The 26,896-nt window shown below is 37.2% G+C and overlaps 5 protein-coding genes across 5 annotated transcripts; 2 read left to right on the top strand and 3 right to left on the bottom strand.

Annotated features, from left to right (window-relative positions):
- Positions 1-713: 713 nt before the first annotated feature.
- LOC149899964 (3'-5' RNA helicase YTHDC2-like) lies at positions 714-13,409 on the bottom strand. Its single transcript, XM_090113221.1, has 12 exons — positions 13,053-13,409; positions 11,975-12,201; positions 11,326-11,427; positions 10,870-11,016; positions 10,195-10,342; positions 9,581-9,728; positions 8,936-9,117; positions 8,077-8,180; positions 5,272-5,413; positions 2,814-5,092; positions 1,964-2,091; positions 714-876 (listed from the first exon to the last, which is right to left on the bottom strand). Exons 1-12 carry the CDS (start codon positions 13,264-13,266, stop codon positions 714-716), a joined length of 3,984 nt encoding a protein of 1,327 aa, XP_089969347.1. The 5' UTR covers positions 13,267-13,409.
- A 3,268-nt stretch (positions 13,410-16,677) lies between these two features.
- LOC149899963 (RNA-binding protein NOB1) lies at positions 16,678-18,455 on the top strand. The gene is made up of 2 exons (XM_090113090.1): positions 16,678-17,366; positions 17,696-18,455. The coding sequence occupies exons 1-2, from the start codon at positions 16,767-16,769 to the stop codon at positions 18,365-18,367; spliced, it is 1,272 nt and encodes a 423-aa protein (XP_089969216.1). The 5' UTR covers positions 16,678-16,766; the 3' UTR covers positions 18,368-18,455.
- On the bottom strand, positions 18,401-20,727 carry LOC149899962 (FAM172 family protein homolog CG10038). The gene is made up of 5 exons (XM_090113092.1): positions 20,513-20,727; positions 20,139-20,439; positions 19,494-19,845; positions 19,183-19,267; positions 18,401-18,982 (listed from the first exon to the last, which is right to left on the bottom strand). The coding sequence occupies exons 1-5, from the start codon at positions 20,637-20,639 to the stop codon at positions 18,903-18,905; spliced, it is 945 nt and encodes a 314-aa protein (XP_089969218.1). The 5' UTR covers positions 20,640-20,727; the 3' UTR covers positions 18,401-18,902.
- Positions 20,728-20,897: 170 nt separating this feature from the next.
- Positions 20,898-22,585, bottom strand: Syx18 (syntaxin 18). The gene is made up of 2 exons (XM_090113068.1): positions 21,572-22,585; positions 20,898-21,307 (listed from the first exon to the last, which is right to left on the bottom strand). Exons 1-2 carry the CDS (start codon positions 22,364-22,366, stop codon positions 21,119-21,121), a joined length of 984 nt encoding a protein of 327 aa, XP_089969194.1. The 5' UTR covers positions 22,367-22,585; the 3' UTR covers positions 20,898-21,118.
- A 268-nt stretch (positions 22,586-22,853) lies between these two features.
- Positions 22,854-26,543, top strand: LOC149899960 (m7GpppN-mRNA hydrolase-like). Its single transcript, XM_090113040.1, has 4 exons — positions 22,854-23,072; positions 23,177-23,339; positions 25,016-25,234; positions 25,774-26,543. The coding sequence occupies exons 1-4, from the start codon at positions 22,999-23,001 to the stop codon at positions 26,458-26,460; spliced, it is 1,143 nt and encodes a 380-aa protein (XP_089969166.1). The 5' UTR covers positions 22,854-22,998; the 3' UTR covers positions 26,461-26,543.
- Positions 26,544-26,896: the final 353 nt, after the last annotated feature.

Genomic DNA, 26,896 nt, shown 5'->3' with positions numbered 1-26,896 from the left:
AAGCTGTAGCAATCGGAAGGGCGTTCAGAAGTTGGATATTCGAAAGCGCTTTGATAAATGTTCGGATAATGCTCCGTTAATGTATTACTATTCTGAATCGATAATCTCCTATCGAGTTCAGAGCGATGTAAATTTACAGTAGCAATATCTTTAATATCATCGAATGAACCGTATTGCTTCCGGGTATTGTCATAAAAAAGCGATTGCGATGTTGCTTCTGCGTAATAAATGTCATTTATATTCTTCTTAGTTTTTGAACGGTATCGTTCCGTCGCAAACGTTCTCTTGACGTTTTCATTATTTGGACGATCGAAAACAAGCTGATCGTTTGCCCGGCTTTGAAAAGACATTTGTGTAACGGGTAGGTTAGGTTGCGTCGCGGCATAAGGAGGCGATTGGATTTGCGTATCACTAAAATATTTATCTGTGGACGGTTTAGTTTTACACGGGTTCGAATAGTAGTGAGCGTACGAATCGATATCTAGCGGAAATTCCGCGTTAACCAGCCCAGTATATTGTTCCGTGAAGTCGAAGTACCCTTGCGCGATATCCTGCGCGCGGGCGAGTTGAAAATCTACATCTTGCGTTTGAAACTCTGTTCTTTCGAGATCGAAGTATTGTGTTTCGAAGTCTGTATACAGTGAGTGTAATGGGTAATCTAGAGTGAGGTCTGTACACGGTATGTTGAGATCGTGTGTACGGGTGGCTGGTCGCTATTGATCCGTGGGGTGTTTCTGTATGGGGCGGGGTGTGTGTGTGTGTCTGCGGCGTTGGGCCAGTGCCGAGAGGAGAGCTCGGCCCGAGTTCGAACAGATCTCGGTACCGTCTCTAGCGCCAGTAACTCGCGCGTTACCGGCTAGCGAGTTGGTAACGTGGCTGGAAAGGAAGTTGACTATTAATAAATAAAACATACCTGGTTATAAAACAAATAAATGGTTATAAAATGTTGAAAATAAGTTACAGTATTTTTATAGATAAAAATAAAAGTTAAATCTTTAATACTACGCAAAAATTTTGATGCGGTTTTTTAATAGATAGGGATTGAAGAGGTAGATTTAAGTACATAATTTATTAGCTTTTAGACAACGTGGGCGAAGCCACGGGTGGCAAACTAGTGATGATATAAAATACTAGCTGTTCCCCGCGGTTTCACTCGCATTGCTCCGCTCCTGTTGATATTAGCGTGATGATATATAGCCTTCCTCGATAAATGGGCTATCTAACACCGAAAGAATTTTTCAAATCGGCTAAGTAGTTCCTGAGATTAGCGCGTTCAAACAAACAAACTCTTCAGCTTTATAATATCCTACTATAGATTGTCTAATCTAAAAATGAACGCCCCTCCACTAAACTTAATTGTTTCAATGTGTGAGGACAAATAATTATTGAACCACTTTATATGTGTGCGCGCGTCGATTCTACTTCAAACTTTGACACTCGCGCACTGATTTGTCAACTAATCGGGCGATCAGTTCAGGTGCCTAGCATTGTATGGCGGGGAGAGTTCGCTATGTACGGAATGACACGTCCGTTCTGTCGTGCATCGCGTCATTTATGCACTAGTTGGCCAACTGGTCCTGTCGTTCGGGCATGGACGGGACTGGAGGACTGAACGACCAATGAGGCAGACCAATTTGTGTGTATTGCGTCTATACACGTACTTTGAATGTGAGCGTAAACACAGTGGAGGGGCGTTCATTTTTAGATTAGACAATCTCTACTATTATAAAGGCGAAAGTTTGTAAGTATGGATGTATGGATGTTTGTTACTCTCTCACGTAAAAACTACTGAACCGATTACAATGAAATTTAGCACACATATAGAGGGTAACTTGGATTAACACATAGGCTAGGTTTTATCCCGGAAATTCCACGGGAACGGGAACTATGCGGGTTTTTCTTTGAAAACGCGGGCGAAGCCGCGGGCGGAAATCTAGTAAGTATAGAATATAGATAAGCTCACCGCAGCATATGGAAGGGCACGTGCGCGTTGTGCGTCCACTCTAGCGCGGCGCCGTCAGCGAGCGCGGCGGCGCCCGTCACGCGGCACTCCGCCCCGCACGAGAATATCGCCACCACGCGACTGCCCTCCTGTGCCCGTCATCATAATATAGTTTGTCATCATAATGAGCGTGTGTGCCGAGCACACGTGTCAAAAGTGAAACTTCTTTAACGAGATTCAAAGATCTTGATATTTTTTGTTTTATGGCATTCAAATGCTTAATAAATATGAATTTTAATAGAAAAAATTCGACCGCGAGGCGAGATTCGAACCCGCATCCTTTCACGCCAATCCGGGGCGGATACTTGACCAACTCAGCCACTCGGTGGCGTGAAAGGATGCGGGGCCTCGTAATCGGATTTTTTCTATTTTTTATAAATTTATAAGATTCAAAGATACCAAAATCGTCGCCTTACTCCATGATGTGACGGTAATGCCATGACCCAACCTTGAAATTTTATTCTCAACGCGCTTAAAGAAGTTTTACTTTAATAACGAATTTAATAATGTATCGGCTGGCTCATACCTCCTTTGCAAAATATTGAAACAAGTTGGATTTAGATAGGCCCATTACAATGTTACATATTGTAGTGTCACCGATCCTTAATAATTATGCGAAGTTTTAACTAAATCTTTCCATCGAATTAAATTTTCAAAATGAAATATAAAGGAGTCGGTTACATACAAATATACAGGTGAAGCTAATATAAGCGCTTTTATAAAATTGAATCGCCAAATCTGATGCACTTCAAAAAGTTGTGACTTTATAATACGAAAAAATATGAGAAAGCAATAAATCGAAAATTCTCACCTGTTTAGCTCTCTGCATTTTCTTAAGAGTGTTCTGTGTGAAGGGGTAGCTGCCGCTCGCTTGAGCCATGTCCACGGTGTGCAAGTCGTCCGCCTTCACGATAAAATACCGCGTATTGCTCTCCCCGTTCTCTGCGTATTTCTCTATATTCGCTAATAAAGTCTTTCCGTTTGGCGACATTGGACTCTTCGGTCCACTATAGGACTGTGGAGAAAACCCTTGCGGCATACCATCGTTCCTCCACGGTCTCTGGCCATTTCTGTATCCGTATCCTTGATAAAAACTATTGGCGAAATCATTTTGACTGTTCTGCGGGTAGTATTTATTCTCATGACGGTACTGTTCTTCTTCTCTCGTCCGCCAGAGCGGCGAGTCCACTGTTAGGGGTTTCGGTCGTTGTCCAATACCAGCGGGTTGGTTCAGTCCAATGTTTTTCTCTTCCGCACCTAATACGTGAACGACGGTATTGAGAATCTGTTCGTCGAGTGGCGTCATCGCCTTGCCCGGGTTGGACATTCGACGAATGACTAGAGCGCACAATTTTTGTCGCAAATAATAAACGCTTATAGCATCTGAGGCATCCGCAGTGAACGCTATCCAGTCGTCCAACGTTAAAACCGCTGTATCGGGTGAAGAGTTATTCTCGTCCGCCTCGCTGTCTGAATCACTGGATAATCCTGGAGGATTGGCTCGTTGCGTTAATGCTCCAGCTGGCAATCTTAACGGCCCACCGAATAACGCCACCGTTAACGGTGTGACCAAAGTGTTACAACGGATAAAGCAAAATCTTCCAACTCGCGATATTTCTTCGAACACAACCCAATCTGTAGGCAAGCCTGGCACTGATTTTTTGGAGCCATTCAATCCTCCACCCACATGTAAGGTCGAACTCGGATGAAATGCAACTTTCACTTCCTTTGATGTTCGCAATGAACAAGAATCTCGGTCTACACGAGCTATGGACGGATACAATCCACTGACTAGCACCGCTTTAACGACGTGCCATTTTTCAGAGTTTAAGTTGACGTCTTTTATATCACCGGATCCTCTTGCCTTCACTAAGCATAAGGCTCTCAACTGAGCCAATAACTGTGAACGGTATCCGACGATCATTTCCATTGTGGCACCACAAATAAGATTTTTGGCGCAAAATGCTTTCTCTTTGCCATTAGATCTAGCTATCTGCCACGCTTGGAAAGCTCTAAGCAGAGCCATGTGATCAGAATAACTACAAGCTGCGAATTCTTTCCTCGCCAAGCTGCCTTTCTTCCTATTTTCTGGTTTCATTGATATTTGGAACGGCTCTTTATTTGATAAGCTGCACACTATTGTTAGTATTGGATCTAGACACTTCATTACGCAAGCGTAAAGCAACATTTTGCCTAATTTTGGTTCAACTGTAAGATCAAGTAAATTCTGTCCGATTTCCGTCAAATCTTCCATTGGAGTCAACGCTCCGATTGTCTTGAGCAGAGTAACTGCATTTCTGACGGCCAGGAATGACGGCGGTTCGAGAGCTTTAGAAAGGAAATCTGCTATCGGAGTGTTTCCTGGCGCTAAAAGTTTTGTATGAAGGCATAGTTCTTGTAATGGAACACGAAGTATTTCTGGCACGGAATTAAGTGGCAGAGAGTTGAAACGTCTCTTGGAACACATGTGGAAGCAATGTCCCGGTTGCGTTCGTCCCGCGCGACCGGCTCTCTGTTGGCAACAGGCTCTGGACGTCCAAACGCATTGCAAAGAACAAACTCCACCATTTGACTCATAATACTTTTCTTTAACTTTACACGAATCCACAACGTAGACCACATCATCAATGGTGATAGAAGTTTCAGCTATATTTGTCGATATGATAATTTTTCTCGCATTTGGCAACGGGTTAAACACTTTCTTCTGATCCAGTGTTTGCATATTACTATGTAATGTGAATATTTGGTACTTCAGTGTGTTCATTTCAGGGCACGCCTGAATCATATCCCTTAAGCTCACTATATCATCGTATCCAGGAAGGAATATGAGAATGCTGCCTTTAGCCATATTTAAATGTATATGCTTCACTAAAGCTAACATGAGCTCGTGATCTATCAACTCTTCTGAGAACGAGTGATGATAAACATCTAGCAGGAAGTTATCAGCTGCACTGTCTTCTTCAACATTATTTTTGGGTTCTTCGATATGATTAAATGTAGCGAGGACTTTAGCGCATTCCGTGTGACCCCCATCGACGGCGTAATCGTACGCCGTTTTACCATTTTTATCTTTTATTGACGGGTCGGCCCCTAAAAACCAAAAATTAGGTTATTTCAAATAGAACAAGTTCAGAACGTTTAATGCAAAAACTCAGTAATTACCCAAAACAATTTTAGGTTAAAGTATTGTCAAAGAATCCAAATTAATATGTGACGCAGAATTTTTTTTTAATAGAAATATATTTTTTATGGACACAGGAGTAACGTACCAATGCGCAGTATCTGCTGAGCCGTGTGCGTCAGTCCCCTGGCGGCGGCCGCGTGCAGGGCGGTGCGGCCGCACGCCGAGTGCTGCGCGTCCACACTCACGCCCTCCGACAGGAACATGTACAGCACCTGGCTGAACGAGTCCTGCACACACGCACACACACTATACATTACACCGCGCGTCCACACTCACGCCCTCCGACAGGAACATGTACAGCACCTGGCTGAACGAGTCCTGCGCACACACACACACTATACATTACACCGCGCGTCCACACTCACGCCCTCCGACAGGAACATGTACAGCACCTGGCTGAACGAGTCCTGCGCACACACACACACTATACATTACACCGCGCGTCCACACTCACGCCCTCCGACAGGAACATGTACAGCACCTGGCTGAACGAGTCCTGCGCACACACACACACTATACATTACACCGCGCGTCCACACTCACGCCCTCCGACAGGAACATGTACAGCACCTGGCTGAACGAGTCCTGCACACACGCACACACACTATACATTACACCGCGCGTCCACACTCACGCCCTCCGACAGGAACATGTACAGCACCTGGCTGAACGAGTCCTGCGCACACACACACACTATACATTACACCGCGCGTCCACACTCACGCCCTCCGACAGGAACATGTACAGCACCTGGCTGAACGAGTCCTGCGCACACACACACACTATACATTACACCGCGCGTCCACACTCACGCCCTCCGACAGGAACATGTACAGCACCTGGCTGAACGAGTCCTGCACACACGCACACACACTATACATTACACCGCGCGTCCACACTCACGCCCTCCGACAGGAACATGTACAGCACCTGGCTGAACGAGTCCTGCACACACGCACACACACTATACATTACACCGCGCGTCCACACTCACGCCCTCCGACAGGAACATGTACAGCACCTGGCTGAACGAGTCCTGCGCACACACACACACTATACATTACACCGCGCGTCCACACTCACGCCCTCCGACAGGAACATGTACAGCACCTGGCTGAACGAGTCCTGCGCACACACACACACTATACATTACACCGCGCGTCCACACTCACGCCCTCCGACAGGAACATGTACAGCACCTGGCTGAACGAGTCCTGCGCACACACACACACTATACATTACACCGCGCGTCCACACTCACGCCCTCCGACAGGAACATGTACAGCACCTGGCTGAACGAGTCCTGCGCACACACACACACTATACATTACACCGCGCGTCCACACTCACGCCCTCCGACAGGAACATGTACAGCACCTGGCTGAACGAGTCCTGCACACACGCACACACACTATACATTACACCGCGCGTCCACACTCACGCCCTCCGACAGGAACATGTACAGCACCTGGCTGAACGAGTCCTGCGCACACACACACACTATACATTACACCGCGCGTCCACACTCACGCCCTCCGACAGGAACATGTACAGCACCTGGCTGAACGAGTCCTGCGCACACACACACACTATACATTACACCGCGCGTCCACACTCACGCCCTCCGACAGGAACATGTACAGCACCTGGCTGAACGAGTCCTGCACACACACACACACACTATACAATTATACATTATTTATTTCATTTATTTCAAATAAATTTAATATCCATATAGTTGCTAGTAAAATGGCCTTAAAAACTATGTTAGTATTATAATTCTATCTAATATTAAAAACAATCTTATTCCCATGACAAGATCATGATATATCACAGACATGGATTTTAGTCCAATGTCTCAAGAGTCAAGACATTGCTGTCCCATCTGTCCACGAAGACAGCTACCGCAGTCCACGAAGATACCGAGCAGCCGCACACGTACATTTAAGATAATAGAAAAACCAAAAAATTCTTGTTCATAATTTGTATCTGTCGCAGTAAAATTGTTATCACCGGTAGATTATAATCTATATCGCGAGATTGTAAACAGTCGGAAAAATACGCTTCGTAACAATGTGTCAACTTGTCCAACAAAAACCGTGTGAGCTTTCTGCATACAAACGCTCGCTATTTCATCGTGAGTTTACAAAAGCTCAGTTACATCGTCAGTTTACAAAAGCTCAGTTACATCGTCACTTTATAAAAGCTCAGTTATAAAAGCTCAGATACATCGTCACTTTATAAAAGCTCAGTTACAAAAGCTCAGTTACATCGTCACTTTATAAAAGCTCAGTTACAAAAGCTCAGTAACATCGTCACTTTATAAAAGCTCAGTTATAAAAGCTCAGTTACAAAAGCTCAGTTACATCGTCACTTTATAAAAGCTCTGTTCTCCCGTCACTTTATAAAAGCTCAGTTATAAAAGCTCAGTTACAAAAACTCAGTTACATCGTCACTTTATAAAAGCTCAGTTCTCTCGTCACTTTACAAAAGCTCACAGTTAGGTTTTATATCGAGTATTTACTTTCACCAAGAGTACGTCAAGTGCAGTTTACGACAGGTTACTAGTCGATGGAGTTACAATACTTACTCTTATTTCTATATAGTTTTTAAATTCTAGCCTGGGTTAATTAAGACCATATTATCCGTTAAACCAATAGCGCGCGAAGTATTGTTCGTCGTGTACAATTTCACAATTTATCGGATAGATTATATAAATTTATAATCACCTGATAAATAATTCACTAAACTTTAATCACAGTTACGAATCGAATCACAGTTTTTCGACAGTTTACAATCTTGCATATTGTGTCACTAATAAAGTGTCACTTATAATATTACTTTGTTAAGTTTTTACTTCGTCATTAATTAAGAAGAAGATATCACTTACCAAACTACCCTCATTGAAGCACTCGTCCAAGAATTCGTCCATGTCCGCCTGCATAGCGGGGTCTAGACTATCTTTCTCTTCTATTATTTCAGCTTGTTTCTGTCCTGTTATTGAGTATTTATATTAGTTTTAATTTATCGTCAGATACACGTTGTATCGATCCTTGTTACCTAAGTATCCATGGCATTGAATATTACGTGCTGAATGCAGAAACCGAATATTGTCTCAAATTCTTGTAAAATATGCTAGCTAAATAGACCGATTATTTGAATCTTAAAACGTGTATCTTAAGATTCAAATAAATAATCGGTCTATTTAGCTAGTATATTTTGCAAGAATTTGAAACAATATTCGGTTTCTGTACTCAGCACGTGGATTCTATGGATACTTAGGGAACAAGGACAATGGAATAAAGATATAAAGAATCCAATGTCATCAACTTTTAAAGTCATTGCATTTAAATTTTAATAATATATCCGAATTAAGGTTTCTGCATTAAATATTTGACAAGACAAACGTGTGAAAATATGCATAAATGCTGCTTAAATATTTTCTTGTGTGTGACCTAAGCTTTTTAAAGCAATTCTCTGTTCGATATAAATAAAAATTTATAAAGAATAGAAAAAATTCGATCGCGTGGTGTGTCCCTTAGACACATAAAACTGAAAGAATAGAATAAATTCGATTGCTCTGGCGGGTCACGAGTGGCTGAGTTGGTCAGGCATCCGCCCCGGAATGGCGCGAAAGGATGCGGGTTCGAGTCCCGCTGAGTGATCGAATTTTTTCCATTTTTTATAAATTTAAATTCTCAATTCAGAAACCGGCCTTTAATTAAGAAATATTATGAAAAATGCCTCACCTTCAAGCTGCGACTGCGACCAATAACCGTGGCCGGGCTTGATACTAGCTTTCAACTCGCGTTCGACCTTCGCCATTTTCTTGTTACTATACTTCGTCAACTTTAGCACGTCCTCTAAATAATGGCGCTGTACATCGTGGAGTCGGCCCGGAATCGTGATCACGGGACAACTGTTGAAGTATCTGCAATTTTGTTTTTATGTGAGTAATAAGTTTTCGTAGTTTTGAAAGACAAGAAAGAAAGAAAGATCATTTATTTGACCACAATAATAACAAACACAATTGATACAGAATACAATACTTAATTAAAATTAAAGCAACACAACAATAATGAGTAATAATAGTTTTAATTAATTAATTTTAGTATTAATTTGTCGTTATAGCGACATCAGAAATACATAATTTGTGAAATTTCAGCTTTCTAGCTATTACGGTTTATAAGATACAGCCTGGACACCAACTTACAGACAGACAGACAACGAGGTCTTAGTAATAGGGTCCCGTTTTACCCTTTAGGTACGGAACCCTAGAAACATTTAATAGTAAATTTGATACATAAAAAAAGACAACCAAAAACGAACAATTAATGAAAATCTATGACAATGTACATAACCCTTTTTACCGCCAAAATGTCCTTGACCCTTACCTTGAAAATATCTGCGTATCCATGGTAGCGGACATGAGTATAACTTTCAGATCCTTGATGCGAGCGAGTGCATCACGCAACGCTATGAGCAAAAAGTCGCTGAACTTGTCGCGTTCGTGCACTTCGTCCACGAACACGTGTGTTACACCTGGGAAGGGGAAATGTCCATATTTTATACACAGTTTAGACAATATTATACTGTGTTTGTATTTTGTTATTGATAAAACTCAAAGGTGACTGATATAGTAATCTATCAACGCACAGCCCAAACCACTGGACGTATCGGGCTGAAATTTGGCATGCAGGTAGATTTCCCGAAATTCTTGCGGGAACGGGGAAAAACGGGGATGCACGTACAAAGTCGTGGGCGGAAGCTAGTAGAAGATAAAGAACTAGTAAAGAAGTAGCTTGCTAGTCTATATCCGCCTCAAAGGACCCGGACAAAAAAACTAATAGGGTAATCTTCCAGAAGGAACAAGAACAAGGGTGTGTGGCGTGGTGTTTTGTGCTGTTTTGTCGTGTAGTATAGTGGAGAGTTTAGTGTGGTGTAGTGTCGTGTAGTGTATTGTAGTAAAGTATCGTGTAATGTCGTGTAGTGTAGTGTATTGTCTCACCAGTTAGCGCATCGTCACCAGCCATTAGTGTTCGCAGAAGCACACCGTTAGTGCAGTAGTGCAGTACTGTGCGCGGACTCACGCGCGACTCTAGTCTTATTTGGTAGCCAACGGATTGGCCTATCTTCTCCATGCGCTCGTATGCCACCTGTTTTTTATTGTTTATTTATATAGTGAGTTATGAATAGACAGATATTAAAATAATAGATTTAAAAATTTTCTCAGTAAACAAAATAACTTTATAGTAAACCAGCGGTCCGCTCCGGTTTCGCCCATGGTACATGTTTACATTTTCTCTCAATAAGACCATCCTCGTACTTCAAGGAATATTATAAAAAAAAATAATTAACGAAATCGGTTCCGCCGTTCTCGAGTTTTGTGGTTACCAACGCATTTAGCGATTCATTTTTATTGTATAGATTTTAATATGATAATTACAGAAGCTGGGTCATTTAAGAACACACTGCATAACCCGCCAATATGAAACACTAGCTGCGCCCCGCGGTTTCACCCGCGTGGCTCCGATCCTGTTGGTTTTAGCGTGATGTTATATAGCCTATAGCCTTCCTCGATAATAAGACTATCTAACACCGAATTTTTCAAATCGGACCAGTAGTTCCTAAGATTCAAACAAATAAACAAAAAAATACTTCAGCTTTATAAAATTAGTATTACCCTTTCGGCTACAGATACAGCCGATATCCGTCTTGGCTGTGTGCAGTATATCCGCACGGGCTGTTTGTGCTCTTGACAGTGTTCGAGCACGAGTTGCGGTAACTGCGTCGTTTTGCCGCACCCTGTAGCGCCGGCCACTATGATCACCTAAAGCCATAGTGATAATTATTTATTGTTTGATAATAGATCTATTTTTTTTTTATTTGGACAGTTTTTATGAATTAAAATTGAAGTTATTAAAATTAAAGTTAGTAGTAAGATAGTGTTATTTATAAGGAATTTTAAATTTAAGACCATACATTTCAAATTAAAAGAAACAGTAACTTTTAACATATATTATGGATATACTGCTAAACACGGAAATGCAATAGACAACAAAATGTGAAATAACTATGTGTGATAATATTAAACACATAGATTATTTCTAAAGTATAGAAAGACAAAAAGCTGACAAACCTGGTTAGAATTGATAGCGTTCATTAACTCATGTCGCTGCTCATATACAGGTAACTTCTCTCTGAACTTTATTAATTCTGGGTTGTATGAAGTGTTTGGAATCTGAAAGACATTTATAAATTGTATCCTATTTTTTTTCAGCAAATAGCTAAAAAGTAGAAAGTTCTTAACAGCTGCAAAGAAACATGTTCTGAGCAGCTCTAACAACTAATAATAATTTAACACCACTTTGCATATGTGTGAAAAAATAAGAAACAATAATGGTCTTACCACAAAACAATTTAAACACAGTCTAACTTTAAACCAGGGATCTGTCACTTTAATAGTTGTCTATGTGAAATCCATACTAACATTATAAATGCGAAAGTAACTCTGTCTGTCTGTCTGTTACTCAATCACGCCTTAACTACTGAACCAATTTGCATGAAATTTGGTATAGAGATATTTTGATACCCGAGAAAGGCATAGGCTACTTTTTACTCCGGGAAATAGGATAGGTTTTATCCCGGAAATCCCACGGGAACGGGAACTATGCGGGTTTTTCTTTGACTGCGCAGGCGAAGCTGTGGGTGGAAAGCTAGTACGTAATATAATAATAATAGTTAAACCCTGTCTAAAGTTTTTTGTGGAAAGACAGTTTATATCTCACCTGGGCCACACCATTGTTTAACTGTCCCATACTCTTATGGGCCAATTGGGGGCTCCTTTCTTTCTCCGGACAACAGCTAAGGTCCTCCTTCTCTTTACTAGTTATGGGAAATGCATTGAACAGTTCCGTAATTGTGCATCGCATGTTTGAGTCGAGTATAAGCTTTGCGTCATTTTGGATTATTGTCGATCCAATCCTTTTGTAGATCGTCATGTATCGGTTTACACCTGAAATGGTCATAGAACGGGTATATTCAACAAGCCTGGATGCATACATTTTGTTTCTTGATCAGAAATTCAGACATAGCAGGCCGTAATAGGTCCTTTTACAGGAAACATTCAAGGTATTATGCAATCTACCAACATGCTTATATTAAAATAATAATCTCTATGCTACATGCTAATCTCAGACTCAATTGGATGAAATAAAAAAATATTTTAATGATCAATACACTTAAAATTCATAAATAGAGGGTATTTTATTTATAAAATTTTATTTTTATCGATGAAAGATGTAGATGAAGATTAAAGGCAAATCTAGTTATAAAATAATCTTACTGAATAAAAACAACTACAATGTAAAAATTGTTCACTAGTATCGCTAGGTATCTAAAACAATATCTTTTCGCACAGCTTCATATAATATTTTCATTTATAGATAATAATTCTTAATTACACACAAAATCAACAATACAGAAGATAAAAAAAATAGTGGAATGCATAATTTCATAAGTATACATTGAGCCAAGTTGTATATTACTTTATAGTTGTTTAAGATTGTAAGAAGGTGGTAATAAACAAACAGACTACTCTACGGTTTGAAAACTTTTAACATACTAAAGAACAGACATTTTGTTGGTATTTGTTTATGTACATTATTCAATTATTCAATGCTCATTATTTATTAACTAAGAATCATAATAAAAGTCAATGATAACATACACAAGTTTACACACAAACAAACAAGTTTTATTAAATAATTTGCATTAAAAGACACCAGCTGTAAAAGATACATCATGGAATTGTAAATTGCTTGTAATCAATAAACTATTCAAAGAAGCACTTAAATATTAATTTACCTTTCCCGCGCGACTTTGACTTCAGCCCCAATTTGTACACAGTCCTATGCATGAAAGCCCGTTCTTGAGCAGATAAAAAGGAGGGCAAATCGAGTTCCGTCTCATTTTCATCACTGAGAAACTTATCCAGTTGTATCTTCAAAGCTATGCTGACGGATTCAGCAATTGGAAAAACCTTACTCCCTTTATTACGCTTACCCCTTTTAGAATTCATTTTTATTTTAACTTAGGCTAAAATAATAACAATAAAACATTTGAAGTAAAAAATAAATAATTACTTAAAACAAATACTAAATTGTTTTTTTTATGAAAGTACAGGCATTAAAACTGTTAAAAACAGAAATTGGAAAATTTTGTTTCTATATTAATTCTATTTCTATTTTTGACAAAATGCAACAGACATTTAACGTCACACTAAGAGAGTTGCCAGTTGCCACTCGTATTTACTCAGAGGAATAAACCTATAGAGAGCTTATATTGAGACAGAACAAAATACATATTTTCTAATCTACTTACTCTTAGTCAATAACAGCATAAGTCAGATTGAGATAGCGATAGAGTATCTGCACTGTCTTCAAACGTAGCGCGCCGGCAGTCAGTTTGTTTTCCAACCAGCTGGTGGGCTCAGTGCGTCAAGTGTTTTTAACGAAATATTTAGAAAATATAAAGTGTATAGTGTTTCTTTTTATTTGTAAGTGTGCTAAAATGACTATTGTATGTTTAGCTACCGGCTATTACTAGTCGAATGGGAGTTTTGGATGAAAACAATGAAGAAATATCTTTCCATCGGTAAGTGATTTTCAGCAAATTGATAAATATTTATGTTCTAACCCTATTTGAAGGTTTTATCAAGCGCTTTTTTATAAGTTTATGTTGTAACTGTAACATTTACCCACTTTATGGGGTTGTGGAATACAAAAGAATTAAATAATTTTTAAAAAATGTCACAATATTATCACGTTTGGCATTTTGTTTACCACCGTAGTGTTGTAACACATCTAGCGTATATTATCGATTTATGACAAAAAATCTATTTCATATTAACGTTGATTTATTTATTTTGTTTCTTATATCAGATTTATATGTAGTTGTTGTAGCAAATAATAGATGTAAATTTTCTACAGCAGGAAAAAAAATACCACGTGGTTGTTTTATTAATAAATAAATAAATAAATATTTGACTTATCTGTTTAGTTTGTTGTTTCTCTTTTAGATTAATAATTAATTCATTTTGTTTTAGATTTCCAGAGCTAAATAAAAAATGGGTATAAAACATGAGACGTGTAGATTGGACGCCGTCGAAATTTGCTAGATTGTGTTCACTGCATTTCGAGCCTGCGTGTTATCAAGATGGATACTCTAGAAGAATTGTGCAATCTTACGCTTACGTTTTTTTGTTCCTTTAGATAATAAATACATTTGTGTGTGAGTGAATTTTTATTTGGAAATTTTTTTACACATTTACTTTAAATGTGTAACTATGTGAAAATTAAACGGTTGATTAAATGACAGTTCTCATAGATGAGAAACTACTATTGAAATACATACTTAATATACATGCGTTTTCAAAGAAAAACCCGCATATTTCCCATTCCTGTGGGATTTACGGGATCAAAAGTAATTTTTCCAAATTTCATTGTAATCGGTTTAGTAGTATAGGGCGTATTCAGAAAGAAAGCTTGAAACTTATAAGCGCTGATCGGCGCCGACAAGTTTGTTGAAACTTGTTGGAACTTGTCGGCGCCGATCAGCGCTTATAAGCGCATGTTCATATTATATTTTCCTGCGCGGGTTACCAGCGCTTATAAGCGCTGATAAGCGCTTATAAGCACTTATAAGTTTCAAGCTTTCTTTCTGAATACGCCCATTCGCGTGAAAGAGTAACAAACATCCATCCTCACAAACTTTCGCTTTATTAGTAGGATGTAAGGAAAATGTTTTCTTTAAGACTGTCCTTTTATGAACTTGTTAAAATTCATGCTGACTGTGCCTTTCTCCTCACTCCTTTAACTTTATTGATCTTTATTTTAAATTAGTTACATTTCAAGTTTTAAAATTTATTTTAAAATATACTAGCTTTCCGCCCGCGTTTTTAAAGAAAATCCCGCACAGTTCCCGTTCACGTGGGATTTCCGGTATAAAACCTATCCTATGTGTGTATGTACAAAATTTCATTGTAATCGGTTCAGCAGTGAAAGAGAAAGTTATCCATTCTCGCATAATTTCGCATTTATTATATTCGTAGGATTAAACAAATAATGTATTCAACTGAAATTTATGATTAATTTTGTTTTTTTTATTATTTATTATTTCACGAAACCGTAAATGCAAAATGCATTCACGATTTTATCGATTGAAGCACATCCCATCACTATCACCTTCTATCTATCTAAATACGTACCTATAGTAAAAATGGTGCCATGACTATGTTGAAACGTAGCTTGTAGTCTATAGCTATCTCATTCTTTCATACGACGTTTTCTTTAGATAGAGAGAAACAAATATATGTAAATTGTATACGCTCGATACAAGTACTCTATAGGTTTATTCCTCTGAGCGTATTTATGAAAAAAAAAATATCATGAACGTTAAAAATGACGTTCATGACCTCCCCTGAGTATATTACGAATATTATAATATGTTCTGTGCCAATCAAGAAGCTTTTATCCTCAGAGCAATAAACCTAGGTTTATTCCTCTGAGCTTTTATCTAATGTATCTAATACACTGGAGATTTCAGTATGAACATTAACTTGTAACAAGACAATATGGCCTTGAATGACGCCTATATGTTTTTTTATCTCTTTCACACCTAACTAACTACCTAGGTGTGAAAGGGATAAAAAAACATACAGGCGTCATTCAACGTCATATTTTCTTGTTACAAGTTAATGTTGGCTTCAGTATCCACTTGGCTGTTTTCCAATTACAGAGCATAATGCGACTCAGTGCCGCACAATGCCGAATTATGCTGATGCTTAATTGGAACATGAAACGCACCAGCAGGTTGCGCTAAAGTTCAGACTTGAAAAAAAAAATATTCATAGTTAGCAATAACCTCATTAATGTGTAAATAAATTGGTATAAGTACATAATAATTTTGAAAAATATTTACGGTTAATTTAAGTAATTTGGATTTTGATTATTTCATCCATACTTATATTTATTTTTTTAACACAATTTGAATTAACTTTGATTATTTCTAAAAAACTACAATGAAACGAAAGCTTTAAATTTTTTCCAACAATTATTATTTACTATAACGATACTATAACGATAAATCGATTGCACGCATCAATTCACGCGCATTTTTTTTCTAGTGCTCGATTGTGCGAAGCGTTGCTGTAGTTGGAACATTCAACCTTAAGCATTATGCCGCACAATGCGCTCTAGTGCTGTAATTGGAAAACGGGGACTTTTTCTAGTGCTCGATTGTGCGAAGCGTTGCTGTAGTTGGAACATTCAACGTAAGCATTATGCCGCATATACGCTCTAGTGCTGTAATTGGAAAACGGGGAGTGTTCGCAATCCACGGCGTGGATACCCGGCTTTACTTCGGCTTTAGATAAAAGCAAGATAAAAGCTTCTTGGCCAAATGGCATGGCAATTCACAAATGTCATTGTCACGTTTTGTTTAACAATTTCCAGTGCACGTGTTATACCTGGTTATACCTACTGTACATTAAATTGCAAAAACTTTATTTATGCAGCGAATATGTCGAAGTTAATTAAACATCTAGTCGTCGATACGACAGCGTTTATTAAAGCTGAGAATCTACAAAATATTGCGGAAAACATATACACAGTCCAAGAAGTAGTTGATGAAATAACCAACGATCGTCAGCGAAGAAAACTTGTTGTTTTACCATACGACTTAAAAGTTAAAGATGTATTCACTGAAAGCATCAAATTCATCACAGAGTTTTCGAAAAAGACAGGTGATTATACGAGTCTCTCTGCCACTGACATAAAAGTAATGGCTCTAACTTATCAAATGGAAAAAGAATTAGTTGGAATCGAACATTTAAAAACGGAACCAACGATGCAGAAAACTGTTAAAGTAACTGGGTTACCGGGTTATAACGCTGGTACAGATGATAAAAGCAAAAATGAAAAAGCAGAAGAGATAACAAATATAGAGAATTCAGACACAATAGTTGCAGATACCATTGATGACAGTTCCATTCCTACACATGAGACAGCTGAAGAAAATAAGGAAGATGATGAAGACAAGAAATTGGCAGATGAAATTGCTGAACAAATTAAGAATATGGAATTAAGGGATGATAAGGAGACAGCTGATCTCATTGTTAAGGTATAATTATATATTATTTTACTAGTTAACCCATTGAGCCCCGAACGGCCCGATCGGTCCACAACACAATAGATTTTCTATTATGTCTGTGATTCCGGGGCCTGAGTTATTAACGTTAAACAGTAAAGCAGGATATCAAAAATTATATAAATCTTAGCCAGTCTCAAAATGAAAATGCATGTCTTTGTGCATTTTATTCAACCAAATCATATGAACCAGAATTTCAGTGTAATTATTGTCTGGTGAAAAATAAGTCTCAAAGAAATACAGCTTGCTTTTTAAATTTATTTATAACTTGACATAAATTATATTTGAACTTTATTTTACAGGTAGAAGAAAGTGAAGAAGAGAGTGAAGAATATGAAAGTGAAAGTGATGATGATGATGATGGAAGTGAATGGATAACACCGAGCAATCTAAAGGAAAAGAAAAAGGAAATAGAGTTTGGTGAATGTGAGGAAAAGAATGTAGACGTTGCTTGTATAACATCGGACTTTGCCATGCAAAATGTCCTGAAACAAATAGGTTTAAACGTTACAGCAGTTGATGGGAGAATCATCAGGTATCTACGCACGTTTATTTTCCGCTGTACAACTTGCTTTAAAACAACCAGTGTAATGACTAAGCTATTCTGTCCTAAATGTGGTCATGCTACTCTAAAAAAAGTATCCGTCAGTGTTGACGATGATGGCAACCAACATATTCATATTAACGGACGTAAACCACTAACAGCTAGAGGCAAACGATTTAGCTTGCCGACACCAAGAGGTGGCCAACACTTCCAATATCCCATACTCACTGAAGATCAACATATACATAAACGATTTGCTAGCAAACTCGCTAGAAACAAGACTAACGCATTAGACCCTGACTATATCGCTGGATTCTCACCGTTTGCAATGAAAGACGTTAATTCAAAATCTGCCGTTCTAGGTGTGAGAGCCAATAAACAAGACATTAAATATTGGATGAAGAATTACTCAAAGGGCAAGAAGAAATAAAACAAGCTTGTGAAATATACTGTTTTATTGAAAAACATTATTTATACTGTTTATTGTACATACTTAATAAAAATTTTAAATCTTATAAGATTTATTATTGTCTTTGTGTGCGCCTTATCTTAATATATATAAATCTCGTGTCACAATGTTTGTCCTCAATGGACTCCTAAACCACTTAACCGATTATAATATAATTCGAACACATATAGTAACATGTGCAGTTCGATCCAACTTGAGAGATAGGATAGTTTTAACATGTAGGTACCACAGGCGAAGCCGGGGCAGACCGCTAGTGTATTATTATTTTTTTTTACATTAAATAGTCAGTAAATAGACTATGGCATATAGTAGTAGTAGTAATAATATATGTTGGTTAGCATTGATGCAAGGGCATGCTTGTCTAGATTGGGACCATTTACTCTAAACTATCACTGTATTCCTCTGTGAAGGTATTCCATTCCTTTGCAGTAAGATTGATGAAATTTGTTTGATATATTTTTGTGCGCATGTAATATAGATAACTAATACTTCTTAGCTAACTTTTTAACTTCTTATCAATAAATTTGAACACAGAACTCATACACGCATATGACGTCATTTCATGTTGAGGATGACCTGTAAAAATAAAACATTTATAATAACAAAACAAATTCAATTTTGTTGTAAAGAAAGAATAATTATTCATCCTTTTATCAGGGTATACAGAAATTTGCAAATAGTAGTAAAATACTTAGCTGGAATAAATGAAAAAAATATAAAGGGTGTAAGAAATGTCTCTAAAGGAAGTAAAAAAAAAAATATAGCAATGAAATTACCTGCTGATAATCTTGTTATATCAAACTCAGGAGTCTTCATTGGTGTGTCTAATGGTGATGAAGTAGCTATCCAATTTATTGCAACCTATAAAAAGTTAATATAATTTATATTATAAAATTTATATATATTTTAGAAGGAAATTTTGTACATAGTTTAATGACATATTACTCATATTTCCAAATCCCAACTCACTTCCAAAATAAATATAAGTCTGTATACAAACTACCACCAAACAACAATTTTAATGGTAAAAACTCCTTCATACATCATTCAATTTCCATGTTTATAAATATATTAAAAAGGAGATTACCTTTTTCAAAGCATCTGTTATTTTAGCACCAGAAAAGGAATGTACAGAATCTGTAAAGGCCACAGCTTTAACTCTGTTCTCAAAGTCACTTTTAAACTTCTGAGATAACATAACAGTTAATAAACCCCCATAACTATGGGCTATTATCACAACATTTTTAGCTTTTGAATCAGATATGTATGTCTTCCACACATAAGTAGCATGTTCTTCACTAGAACTGCTATTTGGAATTTTCTTGCCACCTCTGTGAGTGTCGTTTGGATTCATGACCAATATACCAAAATCTCGATTGACGGCTTCCTGGATGTATGGAATTTGGGTTCCTTTGTCTAAATTTTCATTGATTATGAGCCTGTAAAGTTAATACAATTGTAAGAGTGCAACATGTTATAAATTAACCCTTTGACCACCGAGCAGCCCGATCGGGCCACGACACAATAGATTTTCTATTGTCTGTGATTCCGGGGGCTGAGGCATTAATTCAATTTTTAATTAAATTCAATAACTTACCAGTTTAAATGTTTAAAAGCAATGAATTAAATAAAAAGTTATCAAGTAGACTCCATGTTTCTTTTGCCAAGTATACTCCATGACTATTTTCCCTAGTTATTTTATTATACAATACTTAACGTAAAAAATACTTACGATCTTGCCCATTGACCAGCGCGAACAGCGCCTGTGCCTTGTATCAAGACTAAAAGAGTGTCCTTTTTATCATAGTCTTTTGATACAAAAACAAATGTACCATTTTCTGAAGTTGTACCTTTAGGTACGGGTAACCTAGATAGATTCTCTGTAGTCTCCAAAAGCTGGTAAATGTGTTCAGTCACCGCAGCACCAAGAACTTCGTAGTGAGATTGGCATTCTTGATGATCGCTACTGATATTGAATTCAAACGGTTCATCGCCTAAAACACCATCGGAACCGAGCTTTCTCAATTGCCCATCTGGAAATCGATTTATAAAAACTTAGCAACCGCATGATAAATAGGAATATCAACAATAATTTATTATAGTTACCGGCGTTGAAACCGTAGCCAAGCTCTTGCATCGTTTTAATTGGACCCATAGTCCTTTCCTGTGTGACGAAAGTCCTAGCCTGCGAACCTAACAATCGACTAAACTTGGATAGTAATTTTTTAAACATCACATGCACTAGCACAAGGATGTTTCCAGTAATTCATTGAATTTTGAAAAAGTAAATATTTTGTTATCACTATTCTGTGAAGTGTGAAGTGAACTTTTATCATTAGTGTCACTGTCATGTTCACAATAATGACATTTGTAGGTGTTATATTAGTCTATGATTTATGATAGACCTCGGAGGAAGGAGGGAATTTGGAATTACTATAACTCACTGTAACCTGAATCATGTTTTCTAAGATTGTAGTAAAAATAAAATAAATCACAAAAACAATTTTTTTATTAAACCATATTAAAAAATCGTCTTAACTAATACTTTTCTTTCGCCACTTAACAGAAAAAAATAACCCAAGTACATACATTAATTAAATGTTATATTACCACATGAGATAATGACTATGTAATATCATACAATAAAGATCTGCTAAGATATTTTATTTCAATATATTTTCAATAAGTTAATTTATACATTTCGCAAACATTTTAATCATTATACCAATCAAGGAAAAGTAAAGTGAATGACATGACAAGGAAGAAAAATAGCATATAGACTCGCAGCCCAGCATTCCTTTGAATGGCTTGCTTTATTTGATCGTTTGCATCCTTCATAGTTTCTGTTGTACCCACTACTGTGTTGGCTATTCTATCTATATCTTGCTCCTGTTGCAATACCTGAAAAAATCAAATTCTTTAGTATCTGAGTAATTTTGTAAATTATGTTTTATGGTACATAATCAGTGTATTATTTGGAATTTATAATGCATGCATTTTATCTTTGCAGTAGATAAATATAATAAAAACAAGAGATAACTTATAATCCAATAAGATATCTCCACTGTTATTAAGTCTCATTATTTTGAAAATGATGAAAAAAAAAATTTTCACATTATTGTTAAGTTTTTGATTGCAATAGAGTATTCAAGTCATCCAACGCACCTTTTCAGTGAATATCTCCTGTAACTCAGCTATGTGAAGTACTTTGCTTTCAATCTGTCTAACTTCCTCTGTCATACTATTTAGTTCATTCAGTAGTTGCACATTTTCTGATTCAAACATTTGTAACTCCTCTGCACTTAGTTCGCCTTCATCAGACATCACGGCCACTTCATTTTCTGATAACTCTATTTTTTTCCTTGGACTATCAGTTTCTTCATTAACTATTTCATTATCTACATTGTCTTTCTCAATAGGCTCAATAATATTATCAACAAATGGATTTGGAATGGAAGATTTCTTCTGCGGCAGCTCCAAACGAGACAGTTTCCGCATATCCAGAGCTCTCTTTACCCTGAACGCTTTTAACTCACTGTGTATCTTACATACCGCTTTCAAATAGGCATCAACAAGATCTATAACAGCATCCATGTACTCCCGTGTCTGTTGTGAAACAGATAGCTTGCGATTATCATTTCGAAATTCTTTCAAAAGATGGGAACAAGTATTTATGATCCTTTGAGCGCCTGTGTCGATTTGATCGCGTTCATATTCCGACATTTCGTCTTCCGATAGAACATTTAACACGTTTAAGTACCTCTCTCGGTGCTCTAACAAAAAATCTCTCAGTTTCGTAATTTGAGACGTTATGTCTTTAGCTGCTAGCATAAAACCATTTTTTGATTTTGTTCGCAATATTGTCTTCTTCTCTTCAGGTATGGGACTCAGTATACCAAAAGTTTTATTCCGGGTCTTCACTGTTTTAATACAGGCTTTAAACAGAGGCGTGATATCCATATTTCTTTCAAAAATATGTTCTAAACGTATATGTAAATGTAGATATTAAACCAGTTTAATGTTTAATAAACCCTTGAATATCAATTCTTAACTTTTTACTTTGTTATTTGGTAAAACATACGAATCATGTTCTGCGAAATTGCAAGAAATTTATTAAATAATAAAGGATTTTTCAGTTTTCACTCCTATCGTCAATATTTAGATATTTGACGTTGACATATTTTGGAGAAGACATATTATGACAGTAGACATGTTATTGACACATCCACAGCACAGATACACACACACACAGGATCTACAGTACGGTATTTTTTACACTTCGCACAACTTATTTTACCTACTATTTACGTAGCATTCCATAAATTAATTTAAATCTATATTCTGTTATGCACATGCGTAGACAGAGATTCTCCGTCTACGTGCACATGTGATCTTTGACAGCTGACGTACGTGCAATGCGAAATTGTCATTTGTTTGTTTCTTGGTTTCATGTCATGCAAATTGCAAACAGTTTTGTTGCGTAGAAATAAATGCTTATATTAATTATTATTAGTTTCTTGTTTACTAACAAAAGAAATAAGCTGAGTTACAGTGTTTTTTAGACTTATTTTTACTTTTGTGTACACAAAGAAATGGCTTTTCAAAGCACAAGTTCAAAAGTAAATAAACATTCAATACCGATCGATATCCTCGACGATTTATGCAGGTAGAAATATAATAATGTGATGATATTTAAATACGTTTTTTCATTTTAGATTATGAACGTGAATATCGATTTAAATATGTTTAATCGTTTCTTTTTTTATCTAGTCGTTTCATCATAAATTTGCCGCCAGAAGACAGAGGCAATTTGGTACGAATATGTTTCCAAATAGAATTAGCACATTGGTTCTATTTGGATTATTATTGCACAGATGATAGCACCAGACTTAATCCATGTGGGATAAGGGAATTTGCAGCACATATTTTTCAGGTATAGTATTTTAAACATAGTACAGTTATTTCTACTTTGAATCCAAGTGGATTTTGTGTTATTATAGTACAGTTGAATATGACAGCAGAAATCAAATTGAAATAGTTTTATCAAAGCTAAATAAAAATAAAAAAACCGGTATTTCTTTAGAAATTTGCGGCACGAATTAAGGGGGGGGAGGGGAGGGAAAGGGAGGGGGGAGGTAAGAGGAGACCCCCTATAAAGTGGGGGGGTGAGGAAACCCCCCCTTCTATTTTTTTTTAATTTTTTTGAGATTATATTTATACTAGCTTACCGCTCGCGGCTTCGCCCGCTTTGACTTAAACCTAATAAATTATATACTAAAACCTTCCTCTTGAATCACTCTATCTATTAAAAAAAACCGCATCAAAATCCGTTGCGTAGTTTGAAAGATTTAAGCATACAAAGGGACATAGGGATAGAGAAAGTGACTTTGTTTTATACTATGTAGTGATGTAGTTAGAAATATAACGAAGATTATGGGCTTTCTTGACTGCTCCGGCGCTGCAGAACGTGGCGCTTGCCCCCGTGTACCTCGTTGCAGGCAGGAGTCTTCACTCGCCTTCGTAGCTTCGGCTTTTTGGTCGCCTTTGGCGACCAGCCTCAGCCACTCCGGCTCGCTTGACTCTGCCTGCTCCTCAGCACACGCGGGCGCCACGCTCCTCCGCGCCTCCGACTTTTTAAATACACTCTAGTGTATGACAGACAAGTACCACGTGGAATCGGGGTGGACAGATTCGGTTCTGTGATTAACAATTTGTGTGCAATATACTTACATACAATATTAAACATTTTTTTTAAATAATTATTTTTCAAATCTTGTATACATGTTTGATACAATTTACAATGGCAATGAATGGATCCATTTTATTTATTTCCACCCATCGTCTCCACATATTCTATAATATTATCACCGAAGTTTGCTGGGTGGTTATAGTTATCTTTTTTAAAAAATCTTTTTACAACATGCCACTGGGACTCAAATGGGTCAGAGGCAACAAATGGGTTGTCTGGGTCTGAGTGATCAACTTTTTTATGAACATACCCATATTGCCCCAAACAATCATATTATGCTCGCCAATAACCCGTATGAATTGTTGTCCCCTCAGCAACATGCTTTTGAATGAACTATGGTTTTTAATATGTACATTAAGACATTTGTTATCTCTTTCAAACACAATTCTTGTAGTTTTGTCAATGTAACTCAAACAATTTTGAACATAATCTCAAAAATTAAAAAAAAGATTTCTCTGTAATTACACGTTTCCGCACGAAAAGCCGCTAATGTATGTTTCGGGGCATCATTATCGATCGATAAAAATTAAAATCGCGCCGAAATTCGTGCCGCACGTTTCTAAAGTCAACCCAAAAAACCTATTGAGTACTTACCTATGTGATTTTTTGGTTGAATTAGATACTTGATAGAAAAATTCTTATTGCATTGTATGGCTTTCAAAATCTACTTTTACAACTCTTTAAATAAATCCATCATGTAAATTAAACTTTTAGAGAAAACAATAGTTAATCATGCAATCTTTGACTCAAATATTGCAGTGGTAACCTTAAACCTATCTACATCTTTTTAACCGACTTCAAAAAAAGGAGGAGTTTATCAATTCGGCCCGATTTTCTACTTATATCATTGTGTTTACCAGCATGTTCCCACACTCCGTGAGCATGTGAGCAGTCTGGACGCAGTGTTGGATAACTGGAGGGTGTACAAGCAAAGCGTGCCAACGTACGGCGCTATTATACTCGATACAGAACTGTCGCATGTGTTGCTAGTGCAGTCGTACTGGACGAAGGCGTCCTGGGGCTTCCCGAAGGGCAAGGTTAATGAGGATGAAGAGCCGTGGAAGTGTGCTGCTAGAGAGGTGATTTTATTTTTAGTCTTACTATCGGCAACTAACAAATAAACTTCACAAATACAACAAATAGGTAATACTAATCCAACTTTATCATAGAAAAATTTTTATTTTTATTTTTTAATGTTTTTTGTGAATGTTGTGTGTCTGTGCATTGTGAGTGTAGAACAAAATATTATAAAACTTTCATCATTCATGTAATTTTTTGTTACTTTAAATATAATGGAAATCTGATTTGTATAATCTTTCTTATATATAAAAATGAATCGCAAAATGTGTTGGTAAGCGCATAACTCGAGAACGGCTGAACCGATTTCGATAATTCTTTTTTTGTTATATTCCTTGAAATACGAGGATGGTTCTTATGTAGAGAAAACGTAAATATGTACCACGGGCGAAGCCGGGGCGGACCGCTAGTAACTACATACAATTAATATTAAAGATTTAACTAAAATACACTACATATTTACATTTTTGTTTGAATGCCCTAATTTCGACTAAAACAGTGTTCCATACAAGACTTTAAACTCATTTAATTAAAATTACAGGTACTGGAAGAGACTGGCTTTGATATCACCAATCTCATGAACAAGCAAGACTTCATAGAAGCTACAATTCACGATCAAATAGTTCGCCTCTACATAGTAGCTTACGTGCCGCGCGATACCAAGTTTCAGCCTAGAACCCGAAATGAAATTAAAGCGTGCGAATGGTTCCCTATTGCTGACTTACCAGCCAATAGAAAAGATATGACGCCGAAAGTTAAAATGGGCGTCAGCCCTAACGCATTCTTCATGGTTCTACCGTTCGTTAAACGCATCAGGCGTTGGGTCTCCGAAAGAAATCCTAAAGTGTTCTCGCGAAGAACGAGACACAAATCCATGGGAGAACTCGAATCTTGCAAGGGCAAACCGAAATCTATATCGCAAGGCTTGCAAAATGAAATACAAGAGTATCAACAGAATTCTGTGCAAGAATCGAAAAGTAATGGCCACTCAAGCAGTGGATCGAAGGTCAACAGTAATGGCAACAGAAAAGGCGGGAAATCGACGAAACGTCAACTGTTTACACCACAGAATGTCAACAATGACACAAACAGAATCTCGCCAGTGAAAAATGAAGAAAGCGCAAAAGATGATTTTGATAATTATTACAGTAAATATATCAACTTCGTTGCGCCTTCTTGGGCGAATTTTAAATTCGACACACGTGCAATTATAGAAAGTTTAAATTGAACGAGGGATGTTGGATTTGATCTCAAGAACTTTTATTACGTAGTGATATTTCCGTGGACGAAATAAAATTTTAAGACTGATAATTGTTTTATTCAAATTTATACATTGCATCACTATAATCTATAAAATTATGCTTTAATAATTAATATGAAGACCATGAAATGCAACTGCTATCTTAAAGTTTTCAACAGTTAGGTAAAAGTTATTTTATTTTGTTAATGTGTAAAGGTTAGCCTGGCTCTATATACATTGGTAAGGATGGGAGCAGAAACATAATATTATGTAAATGTCTGATTATAATATATACTATAGGTCATAGGTATAGGCCAAGAAGCTTATATCTAATACACTGCAGATTGCACTATGAACATTAACTTGTAACAAGAAAATATGACGTTGAATGACGCCTGTATGTTTTTTTTATCCCTTTCACACC

The sequence above is a fragment of the Colias eurytheme genome, chromosome 19 (genome assembly GCF_061535395.1).
Source record: "Colias eurytheme isolate Ceu_HAF_F1 chromosome 19, ilColEury1 Martin Lab GWU primary, whole genome shotgun sequence".
In the NCBI taxonomy this organism is placed as follows: domain Eukaryota; kingdom Metazoa; phylum Arthropoda; class Insecta; order Lepidoptera; family Pieridae; genus Colias; species Colias eurytheme.
Note: the sequence above shows the minus strand (reverse complement) of the source record. Positions and strands in the feature narration are given on the sequence as shown.